We start from the raw sequence: 25994 nt of genomic DNA on the forward strand, positions 1-25994 counted from the left end.
CTCCCTAAAAAGACTCACAGTAAAACATACTTAATGGATAAAAAACGAATTTCTTTTCATCTAGGTATAACCTCCTTTGACTTACCTGTAATCCAAAAATCCAACATTTTTATTCATCAGTCTCCCCAAAAGTCAACTGAAGCAAGCAACAGCAAAGAGTAATTTAATTTAGAGAGAAATTGATATAATAATATATAACAAAAGAAACTAATTTTATTTTCAAATATCTGGCTAAGCTTACTTTGGTTGGTAGTGTAAGAAATGAGCCTAAGTTTATAAAGTTAAAGTTTATAAAGTCTAAGTTTATAGAATGAAAATTTTCCTCTGAAGATTTCACTGTAACATCCTTCATAAAATAAATACATTATATACAAATAAATTCAGATCAACAATTCTGGTAGAAAGAATTCTTGGTGAAAGTTCATAAAGGGGTCCAAGTAAAATCTGTCCCCATAACAGTATATTAGAAAGACTTACTAAACTGGCTTTTGATGGAAGAAAGACTGTAGATCAATGTTTAAAGAAACAGTTTGAATAAGGTCTGTAGTTCGGTTAATACTGTATTAATATCAACTTGCTGGATTTGATAAAGTCTATGGTTATGTAAGATACCACCAGGTAATGCCAAGTCAAGGGTACATGGGCACTCTGTACTATTTTTGCAACTTCTTGTGAGTCTTAAATTATGTTACAAATTTTTAAAAGGTTAAAAAAAGAAATTATCCATAAAATGAATACACTGTGATAATTATGTATCATTCATATAAACTCATTAAAGTACTCCTCATCAGGACTGATACTAAATAATTTTGGTTTTAATATGATTTTGTTTTTAATATTTGCAGTATGTAGAACACAAACAGTGGAATCAGACCCACTGTGGTAAAAATTCAGCCTCAGGAATTCTAGCTGTATGACCTTGGAAATTTTATTTACCTTCCCCAGCCTCAGTTTTTATATCTGTAAAATGAAGATAATAATACCTAACTTATAGCACTGAGAGATTTAAGTGAGATAATGTATATAAAATGCTTGGTAGATGCCTGACATAGAGTGAGCCCACATGATAAGAACTCAGTAAGTGGCAGCTAGTTAATTACTATCGATAGTTTTAATTAATAAAATTGAGTTTCTTTCAAAATAGCCTGTAGCTCAGATTCTGAATGAGGTTTTTAACACATTCTTATAAGAAAAATCCATTCATATGGCTCCTGCCAAATTCCAACTTGCTAACCTGATAATAATGAAAGATTCTTATTGATCCCTGTTGGAAATGCCTCCCTCACAAATCCTTTTGGGGATCAGAAAAGCACTTCAAACTCAACCTGACCAAATCTGAACTCATAATCTTTTCCCACAAATTTAGTCCTCCTCTAGTGAATGGTGCCACCATCCATCTACGTAAACCAGAACCAAGAAAGCACCTCACACCCGATTCATCCAAGAGATTCTATCTCCTGTCTACATATCTGCCCACTTCTCTCCATTGCCACTTCAGCTCCTGACCACAAGTTACACTATCTCTTGCTTGCACCTCCTAAGTGATATCCCTAGATCCATTTTTGACTCCTCCTATAGTCTGCATTATAGCTAGAAAGACTTTTTTTTTTAAACTTCCATCCCTTTTTTTTTTTTAAATTTTTACTTATTTATTTATTTATTTATGGCTGTGTTGGGTCTTCATTTCTGTGCGAGGGCTTTCTCTAGTTGCCGCAAGTGGGGGCCACTCTTCATCGCGGTGCGTGGGCCTCTCACTATCGCGGCCTCTCTTGTTGCGGAGCACAGGCTCCAGATGCGCAGGCTCAGTAGTTGTGGCTCATGGGCCTAGCTGCTCCGCGGCATGTGGGATCTTCCCAGACCAGGGCTCGAACCCGTGTCCCCTGCATTGGCAGGCAGATTCTCAACCACTGTGCCACCAGGGAAGCCCCAGATTATTTTTTAAGATATAAAAATGTGATTATTGGTGCTACCTCCCACCCATATTACCCCCTTAGAAACCTAAAACAGCTGCACAATGTTCAGGAGGCCAAACACTAAAATTCTTGACATCACCAATGAATATGGCCCTGACCCATAACTACCCCTTGGAACCCTATCATCATGGCTTGGTCTGTTCTCTCTTTGTCAGCCATCCTGGCATTCTTTCAAGTCCCTCGTGTTCTCCATTCTTTCTCCCAGCACAGAATCACCTCATGGTTCTCTGTTTCTCAATCACCTGTGCTGGGTCCTCCTCTATCAACTTCTAAAAAATTAGACTGGCCCCAATCTCATTTCCAGGCTCCAGTTTTCTCCTCTACCTATTGATAGTCTTCTTATCAATAACATCATCCACTTCCAGGATGACTCCCTGCCATTGTCTCCCTGAGCCCTAAGTTATGTGTTAAATTACCTTCTTCACATCTCTACTTGGTGTCTCCAACTCAGCACATCCCTACTATCATCCACCCTGACAAGCCTGTTCCTCTCCCAGTCTCCCCATCTCAGTGCGTGCTTCCACCACCCACCAGGTTGGTCAATCAAAAACCTGAAGGACTCCCCTCACCTCAACATTCAATTCATGAGCAAGTCCAGACAGCATCATTTCTTCTCTCGATCTCCACTGCCTCTAGTCCTAGCCATTACGATTTTTGACCTTGACTGACCTCCTGATACCCCAGCTTCTGCTCTTGTCTCCATGATCCATCATCTACATAGCAGCCAGAGTGATTTTCAAAACCTAAATCAGACTCCACCAATTCCTCTGCATAAAACCTTTCAGTGATTTTCCCTTTGACCTCTCACACCTAAACAAGGTACCATGTGACTTGGCATCTGTCATGTCATGCAACTCTACCTACTGCTCACTCTGGTCCAGCTAGAGTGACCACCTTTCTGTTCCCCGAGCCCCAAAGGCCACCTCAGAGACACAGCTGGATGTCCGTCCTTCACTGAGAACTCTTGTCCGTTCTCACCAAACAGGAGGATCCCTCCTACCATTCATATCTCAGCTTAAATTTCCCTTCTCCAGAAAGATCTTCCTTGTCCATTCAATATAAAAGGGTATACCTCATACCCCCCCGCCCCAGCTATCTTGGATCATACCACCCTATTTATTTCCTTTTTTTTTTTTTTTTTAACATCTTTACTGGAGTATAATTGCTTTACAATGGTGTGTTAGTTTCGGCTTTATAACAAAGTGAATCAGTTATACATATACATACATCCCCATATCTCTTCCCTCTTGTGTCTCCCTCCCTCCCACCCTCCCTATCCCACCCCTCTGGGTGGTCACAAAGCACCGAGCTGATCTCCCTGTGCTATGTGGCTGCTTCCCACTAGCTATCTGTTTTCCATTTGGTAGTGTATATATGTCCATGCCACTCTCTCACTTTGTCCCAGCTTACCCTTCCCCCTCCCCGTATCCTCAAGTCCATTCTCTAGTAGGTCCGTGTCTTTATTCCCGTCTTGCCCCTAGGTTTTCAGGACCCTTTTTTTTTTTTTTGATTCCACATATATGTGTTAGCATACGGTATTTGTTCTTCTCTTTCTGACTTACTTCACTCTGTATGACAGACTGTAGGTCCATCCACCTCACTACAAATAACTCAATTTCGTTTCTCTTTATGGCTGAGTAATATTCCATTGTATATATGTGCCACATCTTCTTTATCCATTCATCTGTCAATGGACACTTAGGTTGCTTCCATGTCTTGGCTATTGTAAATAGAGCTGCAATGAACATTTTGGTACATGACTCTTTTTGAATTATGGTTTTCTCAGGGTATATGCCCAGTAGTGGGATTGCTGGGTCATATGGTAGTACTATTTATAGAAGAAAGAGTATCCTTATAGTCTTAATTTACTGTTTATTCCAAGAATGCAAACTGAATTTTACTAAATGCATTTCTGTTTTGTATCAAACTGAACACGTTCTTAGTCTTTATATTTTTTGTTTAGGTAAATTATATTAATTAATTATTTCATTTTGAACCATCCTTCTTTACTTGAATAAATCACACTCTTTTTTAAAAAAATAAATTACTGGATTTCATTTGTTGCTGTTTTATTTAGGGTATGACTTGGATGTTGCCTCAGTTTTCTTTTTTTGAGTTACCTTTAGCAGCTGTTTTATAAATTACCTTATGCTTGCTTGCTAAAACAAATTGGAAAGCTTCAAATATTTTCCTATGCTATGGAATAGATTGTACAACACAATAAATGTCTGATGACAAAATTAATGGCTAGAAAAACGACATAAATTTACTTGAGCCAAATGTATTCTTGGGAATAAATTTGTGAAAACTTTATGTCTTGCTGTTATTGGTTCTTTCAGTTTTATTCTTCTTCAGCCGATTATGATCATTTATATTTCTTTTTTTAAAATTTATTCATTTATTTATTTATTTTTGGCAGTGTTGGGTCTTTGTTGTTGTGCGTGGGCTTTCTCTAGTTGTGGCGAGTGGGGGCTCCTCTTTGTTGCGGTGCATTGGCTTTTCATTGCGGTGGCTTCTCTTGTTGTGGAGCATGGGTTCTAGGCTTCAGTAGTTGTGGCACGTGGGCTCAGTAGTTGTGGCTCGCGGGCTCTAGAGCACAGGCTCAGTAGTTGTGGTGCACAGGCTTAGTTGCTCCGTGGCATGTGGGATCTTTCTGGACCAGGGCTCGAACCCATGTCCCCTGCATTGGCAGGTGGATTCTTAACCACTGCACCACCAGGGAAGTCCCAATCACTTATATTTCTATATATAATTTTTTAATTTCAGAATGACACTATATAGATATACACATTTTTAGATTACAATTTTAATCTCTTAGATATCTATTATAGTTGAATCCCCATTTCTGAATTACATTTTGTTTTCTTTGTATGGTTAGTTATTAGAGATTAAACCAGTACCTCTAAAAAAAAAATCAAGTCTATTAATTTCCTACTTTGTAATTCATCAATTTCTGCCTTTATCAGGTACGGATTGATTTCATTAGATTTGTTGGTTATTTTGTTTCTGATTTCTTACATTGACAACTTAGTTTATTTTGTACTTCCTTATTCAGCAATGAAAGCATTTAATGTGATGACACGTATGGCCGTCTCTCATGCAATACTCTCATTACTGTTATTTTCCAAGTAGTCTATTGATAAAGGTTTGCTCTCCTCTTAGATACAAAAGTTATGTAGGAGAGGGTTTATCTTTTTTTTCTTCCATCTTGCAAGAGATTAAGGTTGTTGGCTAAAATTTTGTTTTAATCTCCATGTTTATTTTATTGTGATTATATTGTATCAATATATAATTTCTGTTTATTAAAATTTATTAAGGTTTTTAATTATATATATTGGAGCAAAGATATACTATACATATATACAAATTAAATTGCATTTACTATATTGGTTATATTTCTTAATATTTTCTTTATAATTTTAATCTAAAGGTTAAAAACTGAAAGAGGTAAGTAAATTTCATTACTTTCATTACTATTTTTGTTCCTGTTAATTTCCTCTCATATTTTTTACAGATTTACTTTATATATTTCTATATTATGTTATCTGGTATAAAACTTTCCTTACTACTGGGGTCTCACTGAAGACTGAAACCTTTATTAATATAAAATGTATTTATTTTGATTTTTTACTTTTCTTGTGAATAATTTTGAAGTTATTGCTTCCATTTTATTTTTATTTTAAGGATTCATTTTGCCCAATATCTAACTAAACATTTTTCTGAACTGGTTTGTTTTCCTCTGATAAAAAAAGTTATGATTACATTTTTATTCATTACTAATTTTTTTTTCTATATAAGGTCATTTTTAACAAGCATATTTTCTTTTTATAATTGGCAGATTTATTCTTAGTTTCTTACTTTTATTGTCATTTTGTACCTTTTTTGTTGTTTTAGTTCTCTTACTATTTCATGGTCTTCTCTGTATTTCACCCTTTATTTTATAGTTTCTTTCATTCTTTTTTCTCTCTGGTGATTTGGAAGGTATATGTCCTATTTTAAATTCTGTTAGAATTAACTCATATTTACATATTTACTTCCTATGGCTCTTTATGCTCCATCTCCAGTTTCCTGTGGCTATAGTCCCCAACTTCAAACCTAGATTTTTATTTGAGAATTATAACCTGTGATGGTTAGTTTATGTGTCAACTTGGTTAGGCTATAGCAGCCAGGTATTCAATCAAACAGGAAGCTTAGTGTTGCTGTGAAGGTATTTTGCAAATGTGGCTAACATCTACAATCAGGTGACTTTAAGTGAAGGAGATGGCCCTCGATAATGTGGGTGAGCCTCATCAATCAGTTGGAAGACCTTAAAAGCAAAATTGAAGTTTCCCTGAAAAAGAAGAAATTCTACTTCAAGATTACAGTATCAGATGCTGCTCAAGTCTTTGCATCCTGCCAGCCTGCCCTACAAAATTTTGAACTTATAGCTCTCCTAAGCATATGAGCTAATTCCTTGAAACATATCTCTTTATATATAATATATACTGTATATAATATATATACACACATACATATATAACCTACTATTATATATATTTTATAGAAACAGAACCCTGACTAATACATTAACTTTCAGATTTTATGTCGTTTCTTTTATAAGAGCAATTAGAATTTGTCTTATTTTAATAACCATAGTTACAGTATTATATTTAACTTATTCCAATGCTTGCCTTTGATATCTATACTTTATCTACCTTTATACAATTCCTGAATTTTATTTGTATTCTTAAATTTTAGACTCAGTTTAATCTCTTTATTATAACACATTTTTGAATTTTGTTCAGTTCTTGCAAAGCAAAAGAAATCTTTTGTTTGCATTCACATGTGAACAGCATTTTAGCAGGGTCTATGTTTACAAGCCAAGCCTTTGCTTATAAACATTTTTCCCCTAAACATTTATAGATTTTGCACCACTATCTTCCTACATTTGATGTTGTAGAAAATTCTAATGTTATCAAGCTTTATGTCCCTGTTTTTCTTTTACTTTTTCACTTTTTTTCTTGTACTGTGAGGATATGTATCTATCATTATTCTCGATGTTATTCAAATTAAATAGAAATAATCCCAGGTTTGTTATGTGTATTTTAGTTAAGATTTAATTATTCTTTGTGTTGTCATTATTCTGGACTCATTAAAAAGAGCAGTTATCAAAATGCGCTTTGAATTTTCTGTTCTCTATTCCTAATACCTTCTCTTTCATTATTTTTATCTCTTGATTTTGTCTTCTTCATTCATGTAGACTCCATCAATTTCTTCATGTTGCCTGCTCACTTTGACGCAGTGGTGATTTCATTCTTTACTGCCTCCAATGCATTATTAAATTCTATTACTGCAATTTAAATTCCGTAAGATTCTTTATATGCTTCATCTCACCCTTATTTTATTTCTGTCTATCTCTTCACCAGCTATCATTTCTATTCAGACATTGTGGTCCCTCCTTATATTTCATCTATTATCTCATAGAATTCATATTTTTAAAGATTTATTGACAGCAGAAAACATGTATGATCTAAAATTTACTCCTTAAATAAATTATATTCCCCCTGCCTTTAGCTTGTTTTGTTCTTCTTCCATTATGTTACAGAGAATATTTTAAATTCCTTCTAGCCTTTTATTTTTCTATTTATTCATTCTTGAATTATGATCCTTAACCTAAAATTTAATTTCATATTGTAACAAAACCTCCAGCAGAAGCAAACCCAACCAAAAACTACATCCCTAAGTTACTCTCATTCCTTACCTCTCATTGCCTGAGGCAATGTCAGCCCCAAGATGTGTCCAGGATTTCTTAGGATAAGCACTATGAAGCTGAACTTTCCCAAACACCCCTGAAAATAAAAGGAGCAACAGTTGGATAGGAAAATCCTTCCAAGAAATTAAGGCCACATAAGCAAAACTCATTAGAGAGATTATTGTGCAAGATACATGACATAGAAACTATATATGAAGATGTCCACCTTATCAGAAAAAGAACACTTAACATCTCACTTGGCTATGAAACATTTTTATTCTCTCAAAAGCTATAGAGAAATGAATGCTACACCACATCTAGTAATCCAAGAGCTGGGAAATAGACCACTCTAATGGTCTATTCCCAGCTAACTAGTTAGATTTCTACCAGTAAGTGACTCCAAACCATTTGCAATTCTGTTGGAAGTTAACTGGTTTTGATATTTTGGGTTATACAGTAGACTTTCCAAAGGCAAGGTAATTTTGTTTCCTGAGGAAAGAGATTTGCTGCTATTAGCTTTGTTTTCCATAGCTGGACCTCAGATATTTTTGTATTACAGATATCAAAGGATAAATCTCTAGCTCCTTTGTTCAAAATATAATTTATTTCAGACTCATAAATTAAAGTCCTACCAGGGACATGCTTGATGCAGTCCAGTTTTATTCCTTCAGGTCTTTCCTCTTACACATTTTATTGCCATTTAAAATCACATGAAGCAAAATTCCTCATATTCTAGTGGTCTAAACATGTTTTGAGCATGAACCCAAGCAGTGACAAAATTATGATCATGCACACCTAACACATGTCTGTTTGTAGATAAATAACCATATATACAAATGAATATATTCATACATGCTTGAATAAAAGTTCTAATATTTTCTTCCTGTACCCAAATGGATTGATTGTCTTCATACCCCTGGATTAGTGCACCCCCATTTTATTGCAAATCACTAATCTTTAAATCTAAAGATGTCACAAATTTTAGCAGAAAATGTATAAGGGAAGTAAAAACCAGTAAAGTACAAATAATATGCCTTGGGTTTTCATCCAATGTGAACTAAAAAAGCTCAGTTAATTAGAAGCTAACCAAGTGTTTAAGTCAACATCCATAATTTTACCATACTCTAATTCAGCAAAAGTTCAGAAGATAATAAAACTAAAATAAGGATTAGTGGAAATGGAAAAAATACTCCCACTTTTAGGACATGACCTGGAATCAATCTTTCACAATAATAATATCATCATCATCATCAAAAAATTAATCACTATTAGCTAAGTAAGCTAGACAGGAGAGTAACATGGAATAATTTAGAGAAATTTCCAACTACAAAGATTTTAACAAAAACCAGTTTATTTTCTTTAATTTACCAGAAAGCAGATTTCTTGATCATTCCCAATCATCAAAGGTTAACTGTAAAATGACACCATTTCTTAATTGTTTCAAGGAGACTATAATACTTGAAGAGATTAAAATATGTTATTTACTTATGATGTCACCAAATTTTAAGCATGCAGTGACAAACATTTCATTCCTTTTTCAATTTAGTATCAGAGAAATTTTTAGAAACACTTGTTTGGCAATACAGCTGGCATTGGGGATCAAGACAGGCACCCTCATATGCTCCTAACACAAAGTCTAGTTCAACATGGCACTCCCTGGAACAGAGTGGACACCACAGGCAAAAAGAGTCCATGTTCCTGCTGTGATCCATCTAGTTTGTCAACTTGAAAAAAGTAAAATATTCCTTAACCTCATATTCTTAAAAAGATAAAATAAATAGCATATATGAAAAATCATTTGAAAACAATAAAGCACTATCAAAGTATTATATGGCAATGGCTATACTTTATGAGACGAGGTTACCAAACTTCAAAACATCCTAACATGATTGTTTTTACTGAGTCACTGAAATCTCATAAAATTAGGATTACCATACAAAGAAAATTTTAAAATGCTAGAAATCTATAAAAAGCCTCTTATACCTTTCTCTTAAAAGTAAGTTATTGCGTGGCCCTTACATCATAGTTATACAAGTCCAGTCCTAGTTTCTGTGCTCTTCTGTGCTTTAAAACAGGATTTGAATTGGCAGATTGGGATTAACATGTATATACTGATGTGTATAAAATGGATGACTAATAAGAAATAAATACATAAATAAATAAACATTAAAATAAAATAAAATAAAACAGGATTTGGTATTGTGGCAGTATCAAAGGAAGAAACTGCCAACAGTAAATGTTTCTTTGTAATCTATAGATCTATCAGTTTAAAAAATATATCAATAACCACATAGTATTTAAGTTGATAACACAGACTCTTCATCCAGCCTTTGGTGTGTGACCAATCTGGATATGAATCTAAGTTCTGACAGTATAAAACTGTGTGGCTTTCTGCATATTGTTCATCATCTCTGAGTCTTAGTTTTGACATCTGTAAAATGTATACTCCTTACAGGAGAGCTGGTAAGTGAAATAATAAATTCTCTAGAAGAGTGTCTGGAATTTAGTAGGTGTTCCATGAATGGTACTTCCCTATCAGAAATACACACACATTTCATTTTTAATAAAAACTGCATTATATTCTTACCAATCGTTCCTGGGTCAATACGAATTCCAATGAAACGGTCACAAAAGACTCCCTCTGAAGCTCTAAGGAGAATCAGAAGCCTTTTTTCTTTTTCTAAGGGATTTTCTAAAGTACCTGTTTACAAGAAAAGTATATCATGTAAATTAATTTGAAATTTAAGGAGGGAGAGGGAAATTGTGATGTAATTTTGAGAATGCAAAGTAGATGCTATAAAGTAGACTAGATGGAGAAATCCAGTGTTCATAGATGAAAAAAGAAAAGGTGGAAAAATGAGATGCAGTAAACTTCTCTGAGGGAGATTGGATTACTGTTCAGCAAATATTCACTCTTCTTAGGGCAGAGTATCCTTTCCTGACCTACTAATATTGAGCCTGGACACATGACTTGTTTGGCCCAATGAAATTCAGGTAGAAGTGACAGTAATGCCAATTCCGAGTTGATGCTTTAAGATGCTTGGCAAGTTTCACCAGATCACTTGCAATAATGTTCCCTGCCATGAAAGGAGAATTCCTTCAATAACCTCTAGGACCCGGATGAAGAGACGTACACAGCAGACCCGAATAGAACCCATGAGCTGGAACCAAGTCAAACCAAGTCTGGCATCAATATTTGTTGTTGTGAGCCACTGAGACTTGGTGATTCTTTGTTACACAACATTATTACAGCAAAACCTGATTGATACACTGTCTACGGCTGGATCCCCACATTGCTCTACATGCATTTTAGCATTTAATCTTCACAACACATCTGAGAAGTAAATATGATTCTTATCTCAGTGTTAAATATTCATACAGAATGAGGCTAAGGGGTTAAGGGACTCGTCCAAATTTATCCAACTAGTAAGTAACAGTCTGAATTTGAACAATGGTCTGTTTATGTTGTGTTTTATTAAACAAGTAATAGGTTATTTTCTAAGCCTAAATTCTTTTAGCAGTAAAAGGACACAACCTTCAAGCTGTGATACTCAAATAGCAGTTGGGAATTACTTTTGACCTTAATCTGTTGATGTAAACAGCAGACTTTGGTCACCTTCACAGTATGAGAATAATTTGGGGAAGTTACTAAGATTGTGTTTCTGAGTATGGACGTAGCAAAGATTATTTTCTTCAGAAAATGTATCTTAGAGTACATAAAATATTACAAAGCATTAGATTTTTTAAGAAGCAACTAGTGAGAAGATTGTCTCCAAACTATATACTGGATCGGAGAAGTTGACAAAACACATCTGCTATCAAACATGCCTTTCCACTTAGAAATTCCTGAAAATATAACCCAAAATGAGGTTGCCAAATATGGTACAATGAAGTAAATGGAAACTTAAAATTGCCTGGTTGTGCTTTTGGCTAAGTGGTCTTTCAGGGGCATAAAATCATTTTCCCCAGTTGGCACCCCATATATACCTGGTTAGCCAAAGGCTCGGTGTGAGTTTCCAGCTTGCTGCATACCTAGCTCTATAGTTCAGCCTGCACAGCCATTGGTCTACAGGGACTGTTGAAAGTAAGACTCAGAGGGGTAAGTAAATTTCCCTGGAGTCACACAGTAGGCCAAGGGGCATGCAAGGATTGGACCCCACAGCGTGTGCTTTCCCAATAAAACGCTAAGGTACACAGTGGCTACACGTAGGTAACGCCAATCCTCAGCTGAGTGACTAACATATCCTCTTAGCCAAAACAAAGATGTGTGACAGCAGAAAGAAGGGATGTGGGGAGGAGCAGCATGTTGAGAAAGTGGGCGTGGTATAGCTCGTCTGGCCAGTAAGCCGTTTTCCAACTGTGGTTTCATTTATTTCACGGAGCGTAGTTTAGATTCTTGGGGGAAAATGGTCTAGCACTAAACAGATACCAGAGAGAAAAAAAGTAGGACAGTTTTTGCCCTAGAGAAATGTACGCAGAGTCCCACGAAAAGAGTTCAGTGTTCCTCTAAAATCAGAGATTAAATCAATTATGCAACCCAAAACGGCAGCACATGTGGAGCTTTCACAGAAAGTCTGGGCAAAATTAGTCAGCCTGCCGTGATCTTTTGGTATCTGAAATGACCAGAGTTTGTATTCTTTTTTGTGATGTGGGGGAAGGGAAAGATGGAGAATAGGGACGGAGCAGAAAGAAGGCAAGAGTGGCCTAAGAGAAGGAAATAGATACTATTTTAACATGAAAATGCAGTGCTTCTCAAATGTGTGAAAGCTGGTAAATGGAAAGCCTTAAAGTCCGAACTCCTCATTTTATTCTCAAATATAGCACTCGAAAGGTGAGGTGCTCTCACCAGCTTTGGCTTTGTCCCTAAATGAGAGGAGCCACCGCTAAGAGAAGGCTCATGGGATCATGCAGTTCTTCTCTGATTTTCCTTTTTAAAGCTGCTTCAAGCTGCTCTAAACTGTAACAAAAGGCACTTTCAACCTGGATGAATGCAGATACTCATAATGGAGGGGAAATCCTTGTCGTCATGCTGCTGAGACATGCCACGTGTTTTTGCATATATGATTTCATTTAATTCTCACAACCCTGTGAAGGATATTGTTGAGGCTCTCACAAGGAAACGGAGACAGAGAGAGGTTAAAGAACCTGTCAGAAATTACACAGCTAAAAAGTGGGGAAGCTGGGCTTAGACTTAAAAGCCCCATCCGAGGACACATGGACGTAGCGGAACAGGAAAGAAGTAAACGGAAGTTGTCACAACTTAGGATGATGGTGGGCAACGGAGGGGAAACAGAATACGTTCCAGATGCTAAAATCACCCGGGGAGATGGAAGGAAAATAAGTTCTGGTATATAAAAGATAATGGTTATAATGATTTGAGGAATATGGTACAAATGGATTCCATGAACTTCAAAGGTAAGAAAGAGGGAAAAGGACTTTATATGATTTTATTAACTGAACTTCTTTGATGGAATCAAATATAAACCTAGTTTACATTTAAGTCCACTCTTTTAGCACGACTCCCCACAGCTTGTGACTAAGCCAGCCCACACTGAATTATTTACCTCCACCCTCCTCTGTGCCCATGAGATTCCCCAGGCTTTTATATGCCTACTTTCATCCTGTCTAACTCCTAATCATCCCTCACAACTTGGCTCCACTATAATTTATTTCTAAAAGCCTCCTATGACCTAGAGCTAGATGCCCCCTTTTGTGCATAAAAATGTCCGCACCTCTTGCTTCAGTAAGTCTTCTTCGAGGAACTTGTCCTAAAGAAATAGTATAGAACACGGGCAAGGGTTAATGCTCAAAGTTCTCCACTGCAGTGCTACCTATTTACAATAGCTGACATCGGAAAACTCTTTGAAATAGCAAGTGATTGGGAACAGCTTTGTGCATTTAGAACTCCTTCCTTCCCCGCCACCTGCACCCTGGTTTCCTTGCCATGCTTGAGAGCTGAGCCACCTAAACCGAGTCCCCAAACAAGAGCAAACCCAGCTCAGAGGCCACCTCCTCTGGGAGCCTTCCTTGTCAACTATGTCTGTGTTAAGTAGCCCTCTGTGGGCTACCACACAGGCCATGCTTGACCTCAGTGCTTCAAAACTGTACTGTAAGTGTCTTTTATCAGACTGCCTCCTCTTTACAGTACACTCCCTGAGAGAAGGAGCTGTGTCTTTCCAGCAAAGTTCACATCTATTTTGTCCCCAAAATGGTGAACTAGGTAATTTTAACCAGTCCTCTTGCAGAAAACAATTAGAAATAAAGAGGGATACTCCACAGTAAAAAAGACACCGATGTTATAAGAACAGTAAGTATGTATGTGCCTAGCATCATAGCTTCAGAATAAAGCAAAAATGAGCAGATATACCAAAAGTAACAGTGGCAAATTAAATAAACAAGAAAATAGTAAGGATGCAACAGTTTTGACTAATACAATTAGCAAATAACATAATATGTGTAGATGCAAAACTAGACTCACAAAGAATACATATTCTTTTCAAGCTTGCATAAAACATTCACAAATATTGGTCAAATGATGACCCTAAAGCAAATTTAGCAAACTTAGAAGAATTAAAACCATATCACATATATTCGCCTACCATAGTTCAATCAAAATGTACAATTCATCTTAGGAAAGGTCTATAAACTGAATTGTATTAAATAAAGGTTTTCCAATTATCTAGAGTTTCCATTAAGAGAGTGAAAAAGCAAGCCACAGAGTGGGCAAAGGTATTTGTAACACATATAACCAACAAAAGGTACATTCCAAAGTATATAAATGACTTCAACAAATCAATATAAAAAAGATAATTCATCATTTTAAAAGTGCAGGGCAGGAATAAAGATGTAGACATAGAGAGTAGACTTGAGGACACAGGATGGGAGGGGGAAGCTGGGGCGAAGTGAGAGTAGCGACGACATATATACACTACCGAATGTAAAATAGTTAGCTAGTGGGAAGCAGCAGCATAGCACAGGGATATGAGCTCGGTGCTTTGCGATGACCTAGATGGGTAGGATATGGAGGATGGGAGGGAGGCTCAAGAGGGAGGGGATATGGGGACATATGTATGCATATGGCTGATTCACTTTGGTGTACAACAGAAACTCACACAGCATTGTGAAGCAATTATACTCCAATAAAGATCTATTAAAAAAAAAAAAAAAAAGGGCAAGAGAACAGCTACTTCACAAAACAAGATACCAAATAGAAAATAAAAATTTTTAAAGTGCTCAAATCACATTAAAAATTAGAGATATGCAAATTAAAACAATCATGAGATTCCACTACATACCCACTAGAATGGATTCTTATTTAGTTGAACTTGTACTTTTTACTTTGCAAACTTTTCTGAACGTGTGTGTCATATTTCATAATAAACTGTTATGTTTCAAGGACACTCATCAATACGTACTTGTTCATCGATAGAATGGAAACTGATCAAAATTATGTTTGTTTTTCTGCTTCTCTAACGCATTAAATTCTTTTACAGCTTTAATGAGGTATAACTGATGTATAAAAAAACTGCATAAAAAAAACTGCATATCTTTAATAAATATTGACCAAAATTTTAGACTCATCTCCCTAATAAACTTTTTGTCGGGTCCTGTTCACTGAATCCAAAACAACAAATTGTGTTTCTAAATAATCTGTATTTCCCTCCAAGTTAACCTTGAAATTCCATAAATATCATGATTGCCCATAAAAGACAGATTAAGAAATTGCCCCCAATATCAATTTGACACATTTTCTCCTGCCCTCAGAACTACGTTTTGCGTTGATGACTTTGGAAGCTGAGCTTCCAACTGAAGCATGACTATTTTTCTCATGTCTTGCTGTAGCTATTTTCTTCAGAGTAGAGCCTCCAGAACATTCTGGACAAATAGTGATAAATCAATTAAATTGTGAAGCCTGTTTTATTCTGAATTAGCTTTTAATTCTCAGTGTATACCTGACCCACTTAGCCCTAAAACACCCCTCCTCAAGAAAATCAATCCCATGTGAAAAAAGAAAAAACAATGGAGGGTAGAAGGGCTTTCAGCCCAATGAAATGACATGGTTATAAGAATAACCAGTAGACATTATCAAATGATAATCTCCAGCCCCTCAGAGAGTGATTTTATTCAAGCTGACAAATTTCTATCATTGATGAGGAGGGCTCTCAATTTGTTAACAATTGATAGAAATTAAAATAAAAGTTAATATATAACATATTCATTCACATATTTGTAACATGTATAAAAACCCTTATAATTTCATAAATAAGATTGAGCTAATTTACTTCTGTAAGCCTCAGTTTCTGCAACTTCATATAAAATAGGCACAGTAAAAGCATCCATTTTTAATTAGGCTTAAATGATTTAGTACGTGTTAAAGATACATGGCAGGGTCTGCATATAATACATGCTCTTAAAAATGTTGGCTCTTAGTAGTAATAACAGTGTAAACAGTAGTAGTAGTAACAATAGAGAAATGAAATATTTTAAAATCAATGTTTAAATTTGGAAATTAAGAGAAAGAAGGCAAGCTCTTCCTAGCAAGTAATGTCCTATCCCTAAGGTACTAGGAACTAGACATTTCAAAGGTAAAAATATTAGGTGATCACTTACTTGAATGTCCAGACCAAGGAACTGCAGGAAACACAATTAAATTCCTCTTAAACTCAAATACTTTCATAAGAGTTTTCTAACCAAGAAAATAAAGTATTCATTCATTCATTCACTTGTTTGTTTAAAATTATCTAGCTTTTCCATGAAAAAATAATTAATATTTAACAATTTTTTATTTATTATATAATTAACTATTTAATCATTTTTAAATAATTAATAAATTTCTAAGGAATTTTATGTTATTGTGATAGAAGTTCAAGAGTCCAAAACATAGTTTGGGAAATGCTGATTTAGAAAATATTAAAATATTAAAGTAAAATGATTACTACAATTGTGTTTAGTAGAGACAAACCCAACAAGATAGAAGGATTATTTCTTGTATCCGTGTTTTGCTTAAAAATACATATACATTTAAGAATAATGTGATACATGGGCCAGCTTCTCAATCTTTCTTAACCAAACTTTTACAATATTTACTTAACTTGCCTTCCCTCTGGTTTCCCCCATACCATCCACCCTTTCTTTACTTAGGATAAAGGTCAAGCTCCTTAATGTGACCCATGATGCTCTGCTTTCTCTGATTCTCAGCTCTATCTCACAAACCATTCTCTCTCTTACTAACAAAGCCTCAGTTACACTGGCCTTATTTTAGTTCCACAAATGTTCCAGCTTCCCAGCTCTGGGGCCTTCAACATGCTATTTCCATTTCCTGAAATGCTCTCTGGACATGACTTGCATCTCCAGCTACCACTCCATTCTTTCTTCATCTTCCCTGCCCTCTCCCCCGAATCTTTCGCTTTCTCACACAGGGTGAGCAGAAGGTCGTTAGTAAAATAATATACCCGAGTTGTACTATAGGAGGAGAGCAATATTTGCAGGAAAAAACTCTTGTTTTTAAAATGTGTCTGTGTGTTTATTTTGTAGGTGCTACACTCTAAAGACCCTAAAAGGCCTTAGTCAATTAAAATGAAGGTTTGAGAGGTCTCACAGTTGCCCTCCTAGAACTGTACTAGAGACAGGAATTTCCATGGACTTGACCACAGAGAGCACTGACTGGATGGAGAGGATCCTGGGGATAGGGCAGAGGGAAAAAAAGGGAAGACGAGATGAGATGAGAGCAAAAAGGGACCCTGGCACCCACCTGATGCTGTCTCTGTACGGAGTTAATTTAATGGAAAAAATTTTAAAATGTTTCACATCAAAAATAATAATAATAATAATAATGTGTTATTTGTCAGAGAACTAATATCCATCTGAAAACGAACAGATATTTCTATGCTTGATCTAACTTTGAAATAAGTATTATTTAACTCTTGGCTACCAATCTTCTTAGGAACACCCAGAAGTGGACTTTAGTGCTTCCTGAACCTGTAAAGAACAAATGTTTTATGCTTTTGCCCTTAGAGTTAAGTAAGTATGATATTTAAAAATCACATCCCTTTGATTTCACCTTTTTATTAACTAGTAGTTTGATTAGAGAACGGTCAGTATAAACAGAAACTGATTTGTTGACTGATGATCTATATTAGCTAACTTATAAACCATCTACTTTACAGATATCTATGTACACTTATATTTACACATTAAATTTGTGGTTAATTTGTATTATTTTTTAATCATAAACTTGAAAGAATATATTTTTGTTTGGTTTGTTTCTTTCACTTAATATATTATTTTTAAACAAACATCACCACAAGATTCTCTCTGGCTACTCAATGAGTCTGACTACTGGGTATTGTGTCTTTAAGCTGGAGGATATGTTTTAATCTACACTTTTCTCTGGTTTGTCTCCTTCTTATTACTTAATCATCCAATGAGCCTTACAGAACTGTCAGTTTGGAAGGCAATAAACTGTGTATGGATTTTTCTTCTTCTTTAGGATTGAGAAAGTCCCAATCATGCAAGCAATGAAAGAAACTTCTATACACCTAGTACTTCATTTCCTGACAATCAAAGTCATGGGCTAATGATGACCTTAGGCTCCTGGCTACAAATGTGAGACAGGGCTGACAAATACACATCACTGGCTCTGCAAAACAATATGTGACAAGTTTTAGGATAAAAACCCAGTTCCTAGCATAATTACTGAGTGACTAGGCAGTGCATCATGTGACCTGGCTCTGACAGGCTGAAGGAACAATGCACTGCTGAGTCCGCAGGGACTCTGAAATGTGGGGCATGTATTGTTTACTTAGGGATCAAGGAGACTTCTGTTAAGTTTAAAAGACACACATATATTATTATTGATTATCCCTCTCTGAAATCCTCCTACAAACTATCACAAGAGAATTTTCCATTTGCAATTTTAAAAGTATGCATAAGATTAAAACACTTTCCATTGAGTTGCACATTTGGATCAATAACATGTTAATATCACTGATATCTAAGATAACAAAGGATGCATATTAAAGCATGGAAATGATGTCTCAACTAAAAAAGGACACTGGTGAAAAGGATGAGTTCAGACAGCTATTCCTGTGCAAAGAAATACAAACATTTAAAACACTCAATGAACCAATGTTTATTGAACAGGCTTTGAGTCGGACATTTTTATTAGATTTCCTCTCCTAGACAGAGTAAAATTTAGATTTGTATAAGATCATCAATTTTTTCAATGTGTTTTTAGCCCATTCATTTCTTTCATATAGGGAGAAGGGGGAAACATTGTGGTCATTTATACATTAACACTGTAAGTCCTTCCTCACAGATGTTGTCATTTAGGTGTCAGTAGACTGGATGTATTACAAGAAAAAGGCATTGAGCTGAAGGACAGACTTAGATGTGTCCATTCATTTATCAATACACTAATCAGTCACACAGCACATTATCAGAAGCCTACTATGCACAAGGTACTAGGGTTACAAAATTCTATAAAGAAGCCTATCATCTAATACAGAGAAGACATTCATGAAAACATACCATTTCATAACAGTAAAATGAATGCAGTAATGACAATATGAACGACAGAATGAACCAGGAGAAAAGATACACTGAAACCTACTGAATGGAAAATGCCCATAGTAAAGGTAGTCCTTAGGCAAAGGCTTGAAGGACAAATATTTGAAGTGACTAAAATAACCTCTAATCCTGGTCCTGCTCTTTACGAGCTATGAGACCTTGGAACCAATCAATAATCTCTTTGGATCTCAGTTCCATTATCCATACAATGATACAGATGATTCACATAATCTCTGAGGTCTGAGATATCACAGTTATAAATCCACTACTGAGGAATTTTCCAGAAGTTGTATAATGACTTGCTAAACTAGATTTATAATCCAGATTTCTAGAATTCCCATATTCATGAAGGTCCTACACTAATTTCTGTCTTCTTAAAGTCATATGCATGAGATTATCAAAAACTAGCAATTTTCAGCACAATTTGGAATCACTTGCATTCTTCATCGCTTTAGAAAACAACCCTGCATAGCTTAAAATCCATCCTACACTGTGAAACTCATGCCTATTTGTCACTAGTCTCCAGCTACCATGGCAGCCTTTCTGCCTCACAACTATGTAAAGCACATGCCTGGCTCTGCCTCAGGACTTCTGCACCAGTTCTTCCTTCTGTCTGAAACCCTCTTGTTCAAATCTTTGTGAGTCTAGCTCTTTCTTGGCTCTGTGGTCTGTAGTCACACTGATTCTTCAGAAAGGCGTTTACCGACTACCTAATCTATGGTGCCAACACCTCTCTTCAGCTCACTCCTCCATTTAGTTTTCTTCAGAGCATGTATTGCTATCTAAAATTATCTTCCCCATTTATTTTACTATTTCATTGCCTATTTCCCCAACAAAAGAGTGCACACAGGAATCTTACCTGTCTTGCTCACTGCTGAATACTCAAGTCCCAGGAAGAATGCTTGGCACTGAGTTGGCATTCAATGAAAGAGAAAGTGAAGGAAGTGGGGAGGAAGGGGATGGAGACAGGGGCAAATCTATTTTCTCCTTAATATCTACTGTTCTGCTCCATTTTATCGTCGAAAAGAAAGTTTGTTACTCATGAAAGCATAGAAAGGTTTGATGACATCACTCTTAATATAGACAACTGTTCATTTTCAAACATGAGATTGAATCTGTTCAATTGTACTTAAGGCTATATTTTAAGCCAAAGAATGAAGTTGTTAAAGTATAGATAAATGGCATTAAACTTATTAGAAGTTACTGTTTCAGATATTGTGTCGAATTTTTTTCTTTGTTCACGAACCTACTATATAGCACAGGGAACTCTACTCAATGATCTGTGGTGACCTAAATGGGAAGGAAATCTAAAAAACAGTGGATATATGTATACGTATGACTGATTCACTTTGCTGTGCAGCAGAAACTAACACAACATTGTAAAGCAACTATACTCCAATAAGAATTAATTTTATGTAAAATAGATAGCTAGTGAGAAGCAGCCGCATAGCACAGGGAGATCAGCTCATCCTTTGTGACCACCTAGAGGGGTAGGATAGGGAGGGTGGGAGGGAGATGCAAGAGGGTGGGGATATGGGGATATATGTATATGTATAGCTGATTCACTTTGTTATACAGCAGCAACTAACACAACAATGTAAAGCAATTATACTCCAATAAAGATGTTTAAAAAAAAGCCTAAACAAAAAAAAAAGAATTAATTTTAAAAAAACATGCAAAGTAACATTTTCTATCAAAACTATATTTGAAAAAAAAAACTATATTTGACAGCCACTATATTAAAAAAAAAAAAAAGAATAAGATGGACAATTTCCTTTCCTGCTTTCTTTATTCTCTCCGCTGTATCTCATACTACTAACCACTCCCTCTTTCTTGCAAATTTCTTCCTTTGTTTCAAGACATTATTTTCTTTTTCTTTTTTTTTTTTTACATAGTTGTTAAGCAGTTTAAATTTTATTGACCTCCTGGTTTTTTAAAACAAGTTAAATTTAAGGTCACACCTCTAAGTTCGATGCACTATATACAGATCATGCAGAGCATGACTATGAAGAGATACAAATTAGTCCATGCCGAAAAAGATTTACTAGGGTACAGAATCATTTTCATAAATACATATAAAATTCTTGTGAAGATAGAAGAGGACTGACTCTTCAGGTTTTCTGAGACACTTTTCAAAGTGATTCAAGGCACAAAATGTGCACTACTGTGAATACATGCAATGTGCCTCTAATACAGCCCATCAAAGATTTGGCTTCATGACTTACAAAACTAAATGTACTGAAATGAGATTCTGCTTCTTAGCTGAAAAACCACAGAACCTATAAACATCATGTGGATAACTACTCCAAAATATGGAGATACTAATGCAAGCACTTTATTTGAAAAAGCAAACACAAAAGATAGGTGTAAATTCAAAGTGTTTAAATGCTTCCATTTTGAATGATTCAGTTAAGAACCTGTACAAGTTTGTTCCCAGAAGCTAATGCATCAATCAGTAGTCTCCACTAAGGAAAATGAATTCTAAAAATTAACATGGTTTTCAATAATTCAAATTTCACTATTTATATAAAAACCTAGAGAGACCAATAATATCCAATAGCTTCAAAAGATAAGCTAAAGACTTTTTTGATGTAATCAATTTACCGATGTTTGTCCAGGTCTGTTTAATATATACGCAAGGAAAATACACTCACTCTATAATTTCTTATAAAATAGCAAGTAAGGAGTAGATGTAGGAGATGTAGAAGGGGAAAGAGAATTCAAAAAGTCCTTCTCTTCAGTAACTTTCACTTCAGAATCATCAAAAAAGCAACCACTTCCCCTCATACTCCTTTAAGCTTTGCACTACATATGAAATTTTGTTTTCAAAACCACTCATGTTAATGCCTGTTTGGTCACTGGATTCCTTGCTTCTATCAGATTCATGGGTCCCATTAGTATTGTTAGTCTCAGCATTTCTATTTTCAGCAAATGCTGTACTGGCAACTTTATCAGGATTAGATGCTTTGTTGTATAACTCATAATCTGCTTTACTCTTTTGTCCTCCAAGAAGTCCAATAGCTTCTACATTTTTTTTGTTCAAAACTTCACTTGGCTGGGTATTTCCACTAACTCTAATTGACACTTCTTCATTGTCATAATTTTTGACCACACCCCTTGCTTCCTCCTCATTCAATGGTTCTGGCTTACCTATTTCACACATTTGGTCGATCACAAATTTTTCCTTATCTAGTTCTAAACTGTTAAGGTCAGTGACTTTAACAGAAGCAGTATAATGCCCACTACTAATTGTAATGCCACTATGCATCACAACTGCAAATAATCCATAGCTGTCGTTGGTTGGCTTTGTGCTCCATTCTTCTAGCGACAGTTTAAGAGGTGTCAGTAAAGGAGTGTTGATCTTGTAAAGTCCACCACCATAACATTCAAACACAAAGAATACTGAAATAAGTACTAATATTCAGGTGCTTCTGTGAAGGATGTATGGCACTTCCCCCCTTAATTTTCTTTATTTTCTCCAAGCCACTAGCAGCAAAGCACTTCAAATGAATAGTTATAACTTCAGGCATTTTGTCAAACAAAAGACTTCGTTCAGCTTCAGTATAATGATGGCAATTTTCACAGAAATATTTATCTTCTCCTACAATCCTCTCCACTGAAGCAAACTGTGAAATTGCCCATCTCAGGGTCTTCATTTCTGTTTTTGGCTCTGGAGAAATTTCAGAACTCTCCTCTACTTTGGAAAACTCATCTTCTTGCACTGGTACACTGATGTCTTGAAAATCTTCTCTTCTTTCTGTTAAACTTTCACATTCTAAGCAACGAGTCCTTAATACCAGCTGACCTTGAAATAATTTCTCCACTAGCTCAAAACCAATTTGCTCTGGACCTTTGTTTATGGGCTTAACTTCATTAACAGGCATAACATTATTCCCTGGAGATTCAAGTCCACAACCATTAGCTATATTGTCATTCTCATACTTCCCCAAGTCCTCTTCAAGGTCATATTCACTTTCTTTAGATTGTCCTTTGGATTCTTGGTTTGTTGTTATTTTACCCAGACTACAGAATTTAGAAATAACGCTGTATTGCTTAGCTGCAGACTTTAACCAGTTTATTTTAACTCTTGATTTCTTTTGTGAGGGTCTTGCACTGTCATTTTCAGAAATGTACTTGGGGATTATTTTAGCAGGAATATCTAATGAATCAGCAGTAGCTTTTCTTTTTGATCTGGTTTGTCTCTGGTTTTCTTCCAAAGACTGGTGTTCCTTAGAGACTTTAACTTTTTTCTTCATGTTACCAAACTCAGTGTCACTTTTTCTTTTCCCATTTACTTTTGGCAATTTTTCTTTATAGTCTTCAGAATGCCTCATATTGTCCATCTCCATGCTGTTATTACCACTCATTTCCTCTTTCTGATGTTTTTCTTCTACCTTAGTAGATAACTCTGCCACATTTTTTACTTCTTTTTTTAGGAGTTGGCATGTTTCTTGAATGTTTCCCAAAAGACACTGTAATACTTCCTGTGCATCATGCTGTAGATATCCTTCATACATAGGGTTGAGTTCCCTGAGTGCGTTAAGTAGCAAGTTCATCAGTATATTCCTCTGGATTTAAGAGAAAACTAGCCTGAAGGTGTTCGACTGAAATGATCAAGGACTGTAAGCTGCATATTAGTTCATAACTTGCTGAAGAATCTTCTTTGCAATTTCCCTTATCTTTTTGACTGGCTTCATCTTTTAGGGCTTCTTTCTTCCTTGAAATAATATTAAATAAGTGCTTCACTCCAGATTTAAAACCAGGACAAAAATATAATACCTGAAGTACACTATTAAGATAACAAGTATTGCCGAGATTATTCAGTCCCACAAACGGTAACAAGTTTTCTCTCTTTCTCACAGTTGATAGGTGAGGACTGTGCTGCAGGAACAACTTGATCAATTTCAGACCCCTCTATATTCAGAAGTTTTTTCTTCGTTTTCTTGAGAATCTGTGAAATCCAAGGCTCTCTTGGTTTCCGTTTTCTGAAAAAACTTCAAGGAAAGTCTGGGTTTTTTTTTTGATGGACTACCTCTTGAAAGCCCATTACTTTCACTAGGTATGACACCGGGCATTTTCTCTTCAAATCCCAAGGAGTTGACAAGAATTAATTTATACAGGGACCTTGTAATCACCAATCATATCTAGAATATAACATTTTACCAGGTGCCGTATCTTCTGCTATACCATTTCTTGCTCCTGACTGTCCTTATCACTGGGGGTTGTTACATCAAAAATGTTTCTCCCGTAACTCTGGTCATGGCCCAGAGCGAGGTCCGCGGCGGTGACGCCGACGAGTCTAACCGGGCTGAGGGTGGGTGCGACAGGTGAGCCCCTGCCCCGAGACCGCGGGGGCCCGCGACCCACGGAAAAGCTGGCCGGATCGCCCTCCCCGCAGGCGAGTGACCATTCGCTTTCAAGAGCGGGAACCCAGGCTGCCGCTCGGTCCTGCCAGGCGCCGGCACCGACTACATCCCCGAAGCTGCGCCCGGCCGCGCCCGCCCCCGTCCCCGTCCCCGCCCGGGGACGGCAAGGAGCGCCAGAAGCGGCTCCGCTCGCCCGGCGCCCGAACCGCTGGGGTCTCAAGACATTATTTTCTTCTCATTTTCCATCTACCTTCACAGCTGTTTCTTTTCCTTTCTCCTTCCTGAACTCAGCTTCCTCCATTACCTTAAAAGGTTGGTTTTTGCCAAAATTTCAGCACTGGTCATTTTTTCTTCTCTATCTATCTCACAGCTTTGATTGCACATTTTGGCTGATGACCCAGTCCTCTCTCCTGTGCTTTCTCATAAATCTATTTGCCCTCTACATGTTACCACTTACACACGCTACTGAAACCTAAACTTGACAAATATGAATCTATGTAATCAGCAAACCACTGTACAGGCTTACTAGGTGGCTGACACTGTTCAAGCACTTTAATAAATATTAATTCACTTAGTTTTTATAAAACTCTATAAAATAAGTATGATTCTTATTGCTCCCATTTTAGAGAGAGAAAGCTCATTAATTTACCAGAGTCACTCAACTAAAAAGTGGTGGGAAGGAGGTTCTGTGCTGGCACCGCCATGGACCCAGATCTCCCAACCTGAACCCTAAGATGTATCCTAACCAACTCCTCTCCTCACATCAAAATTGCCACGCAGTTCTAGTGATTTTTTACCTACTCAGTACTTCCCTAATTCATTCTTCCTCTTTAACTCCAGTGCCTTAGTTCAATCTTTTACAATTTCTTTTCCGAAACACCTCGTAGCCTTCTCACTTTTCACTGTGCCCCTTCCAACACATCCCCCCACACTGCCAAGAGTGATCACTCTAAGACCAGATCTAATCATGTCACGTCCCTGCTTAAAACCACCCAGTGACTGTGCACTGCCTTCATGATAAAACCCAAACTCCCTAACATAATGCATGAGGCCAAGAAGCTTCATCAGCTACCACCATTCTATAAATCCTACAATCCAGACCTACCCATTCCCTACAATTTCCTGAAGGTATAATGCTCATCCACAAATATGTGCCTTTTCCGATCTCTTCTTTTATCTTTAATCCCCCTCCACATTGGAGGAGGTGACACTTCCAATTATGTTTTCATTTGTTTGTCTCCACGGCTTTACTGAGACATCTCTTGAAAGTTAGGTTCATGACTTCTATTTCTGTACATCAACCTCTCCTGTGGTACTTGGCACGTGGTAGGCAATGAGCAAAAAACATGATGAATG

The 25994-nt window shown here is 36.4% G+C and overlaps 2 protein-coding genes across 2 annotated transcripts in view; both read right to left on the minus strand.

Moving 5' to 3' along the window:
- PKHD1 (PKHD1 ciliary IPT domain containing fibrocystin/polyductin) overlaps window positions 1–25994 on the minus strand; it is a 432444-nt gene that overhangs the window by 127746 nt on the left and 278704 nt on the right. Inside the window, exons 55-56 of the mRNA XM_068558204.1 lie at window positions 10292–10405; window positions 7714–7801 (exon numbers count right to left, since the gene is read on the minus strand). Coding sequence (XP_068414305.1) covers window positions 7714–7801; window positions 10292–10405 — 202 coding nt within the window. The remainder of the gene's footprint in view (window positions 1–7713; window positions 7802–10291; window positions 10406–25994) is intronic.
- Window positions 21928–24429, minus strand: LOC137773371 (ubiquitin carboxyl-terminal hydrolase 1-like). The gene is given in 6 exon segments (XM_068557978.1): window positions 21928–22038; window positions 22040–22664; window positions 22750–23814; window positions 23816–24126; window positions 24128–24184; window positions 24186–24429. Coding segments are annotated over 6 exon segments (2331 nt in total). The 5' UTR covers window positions 24348–24429.

This window comes from Eschrichtius robustus, chromosome 12 (genome assembly GCF_028021215.1).
Source record: "Eschrichtius robustus isolate mEscRob2 chromosome 12, mEscRob2.pri, whole genome shotgun sequence".
Lineage (NCBI taxonomy): Eukaryota > Metazoa > Chordata > Mammalia > Artiodactyla > Eschrichtiidae > Eschrichtius > Eschrichtius robustus.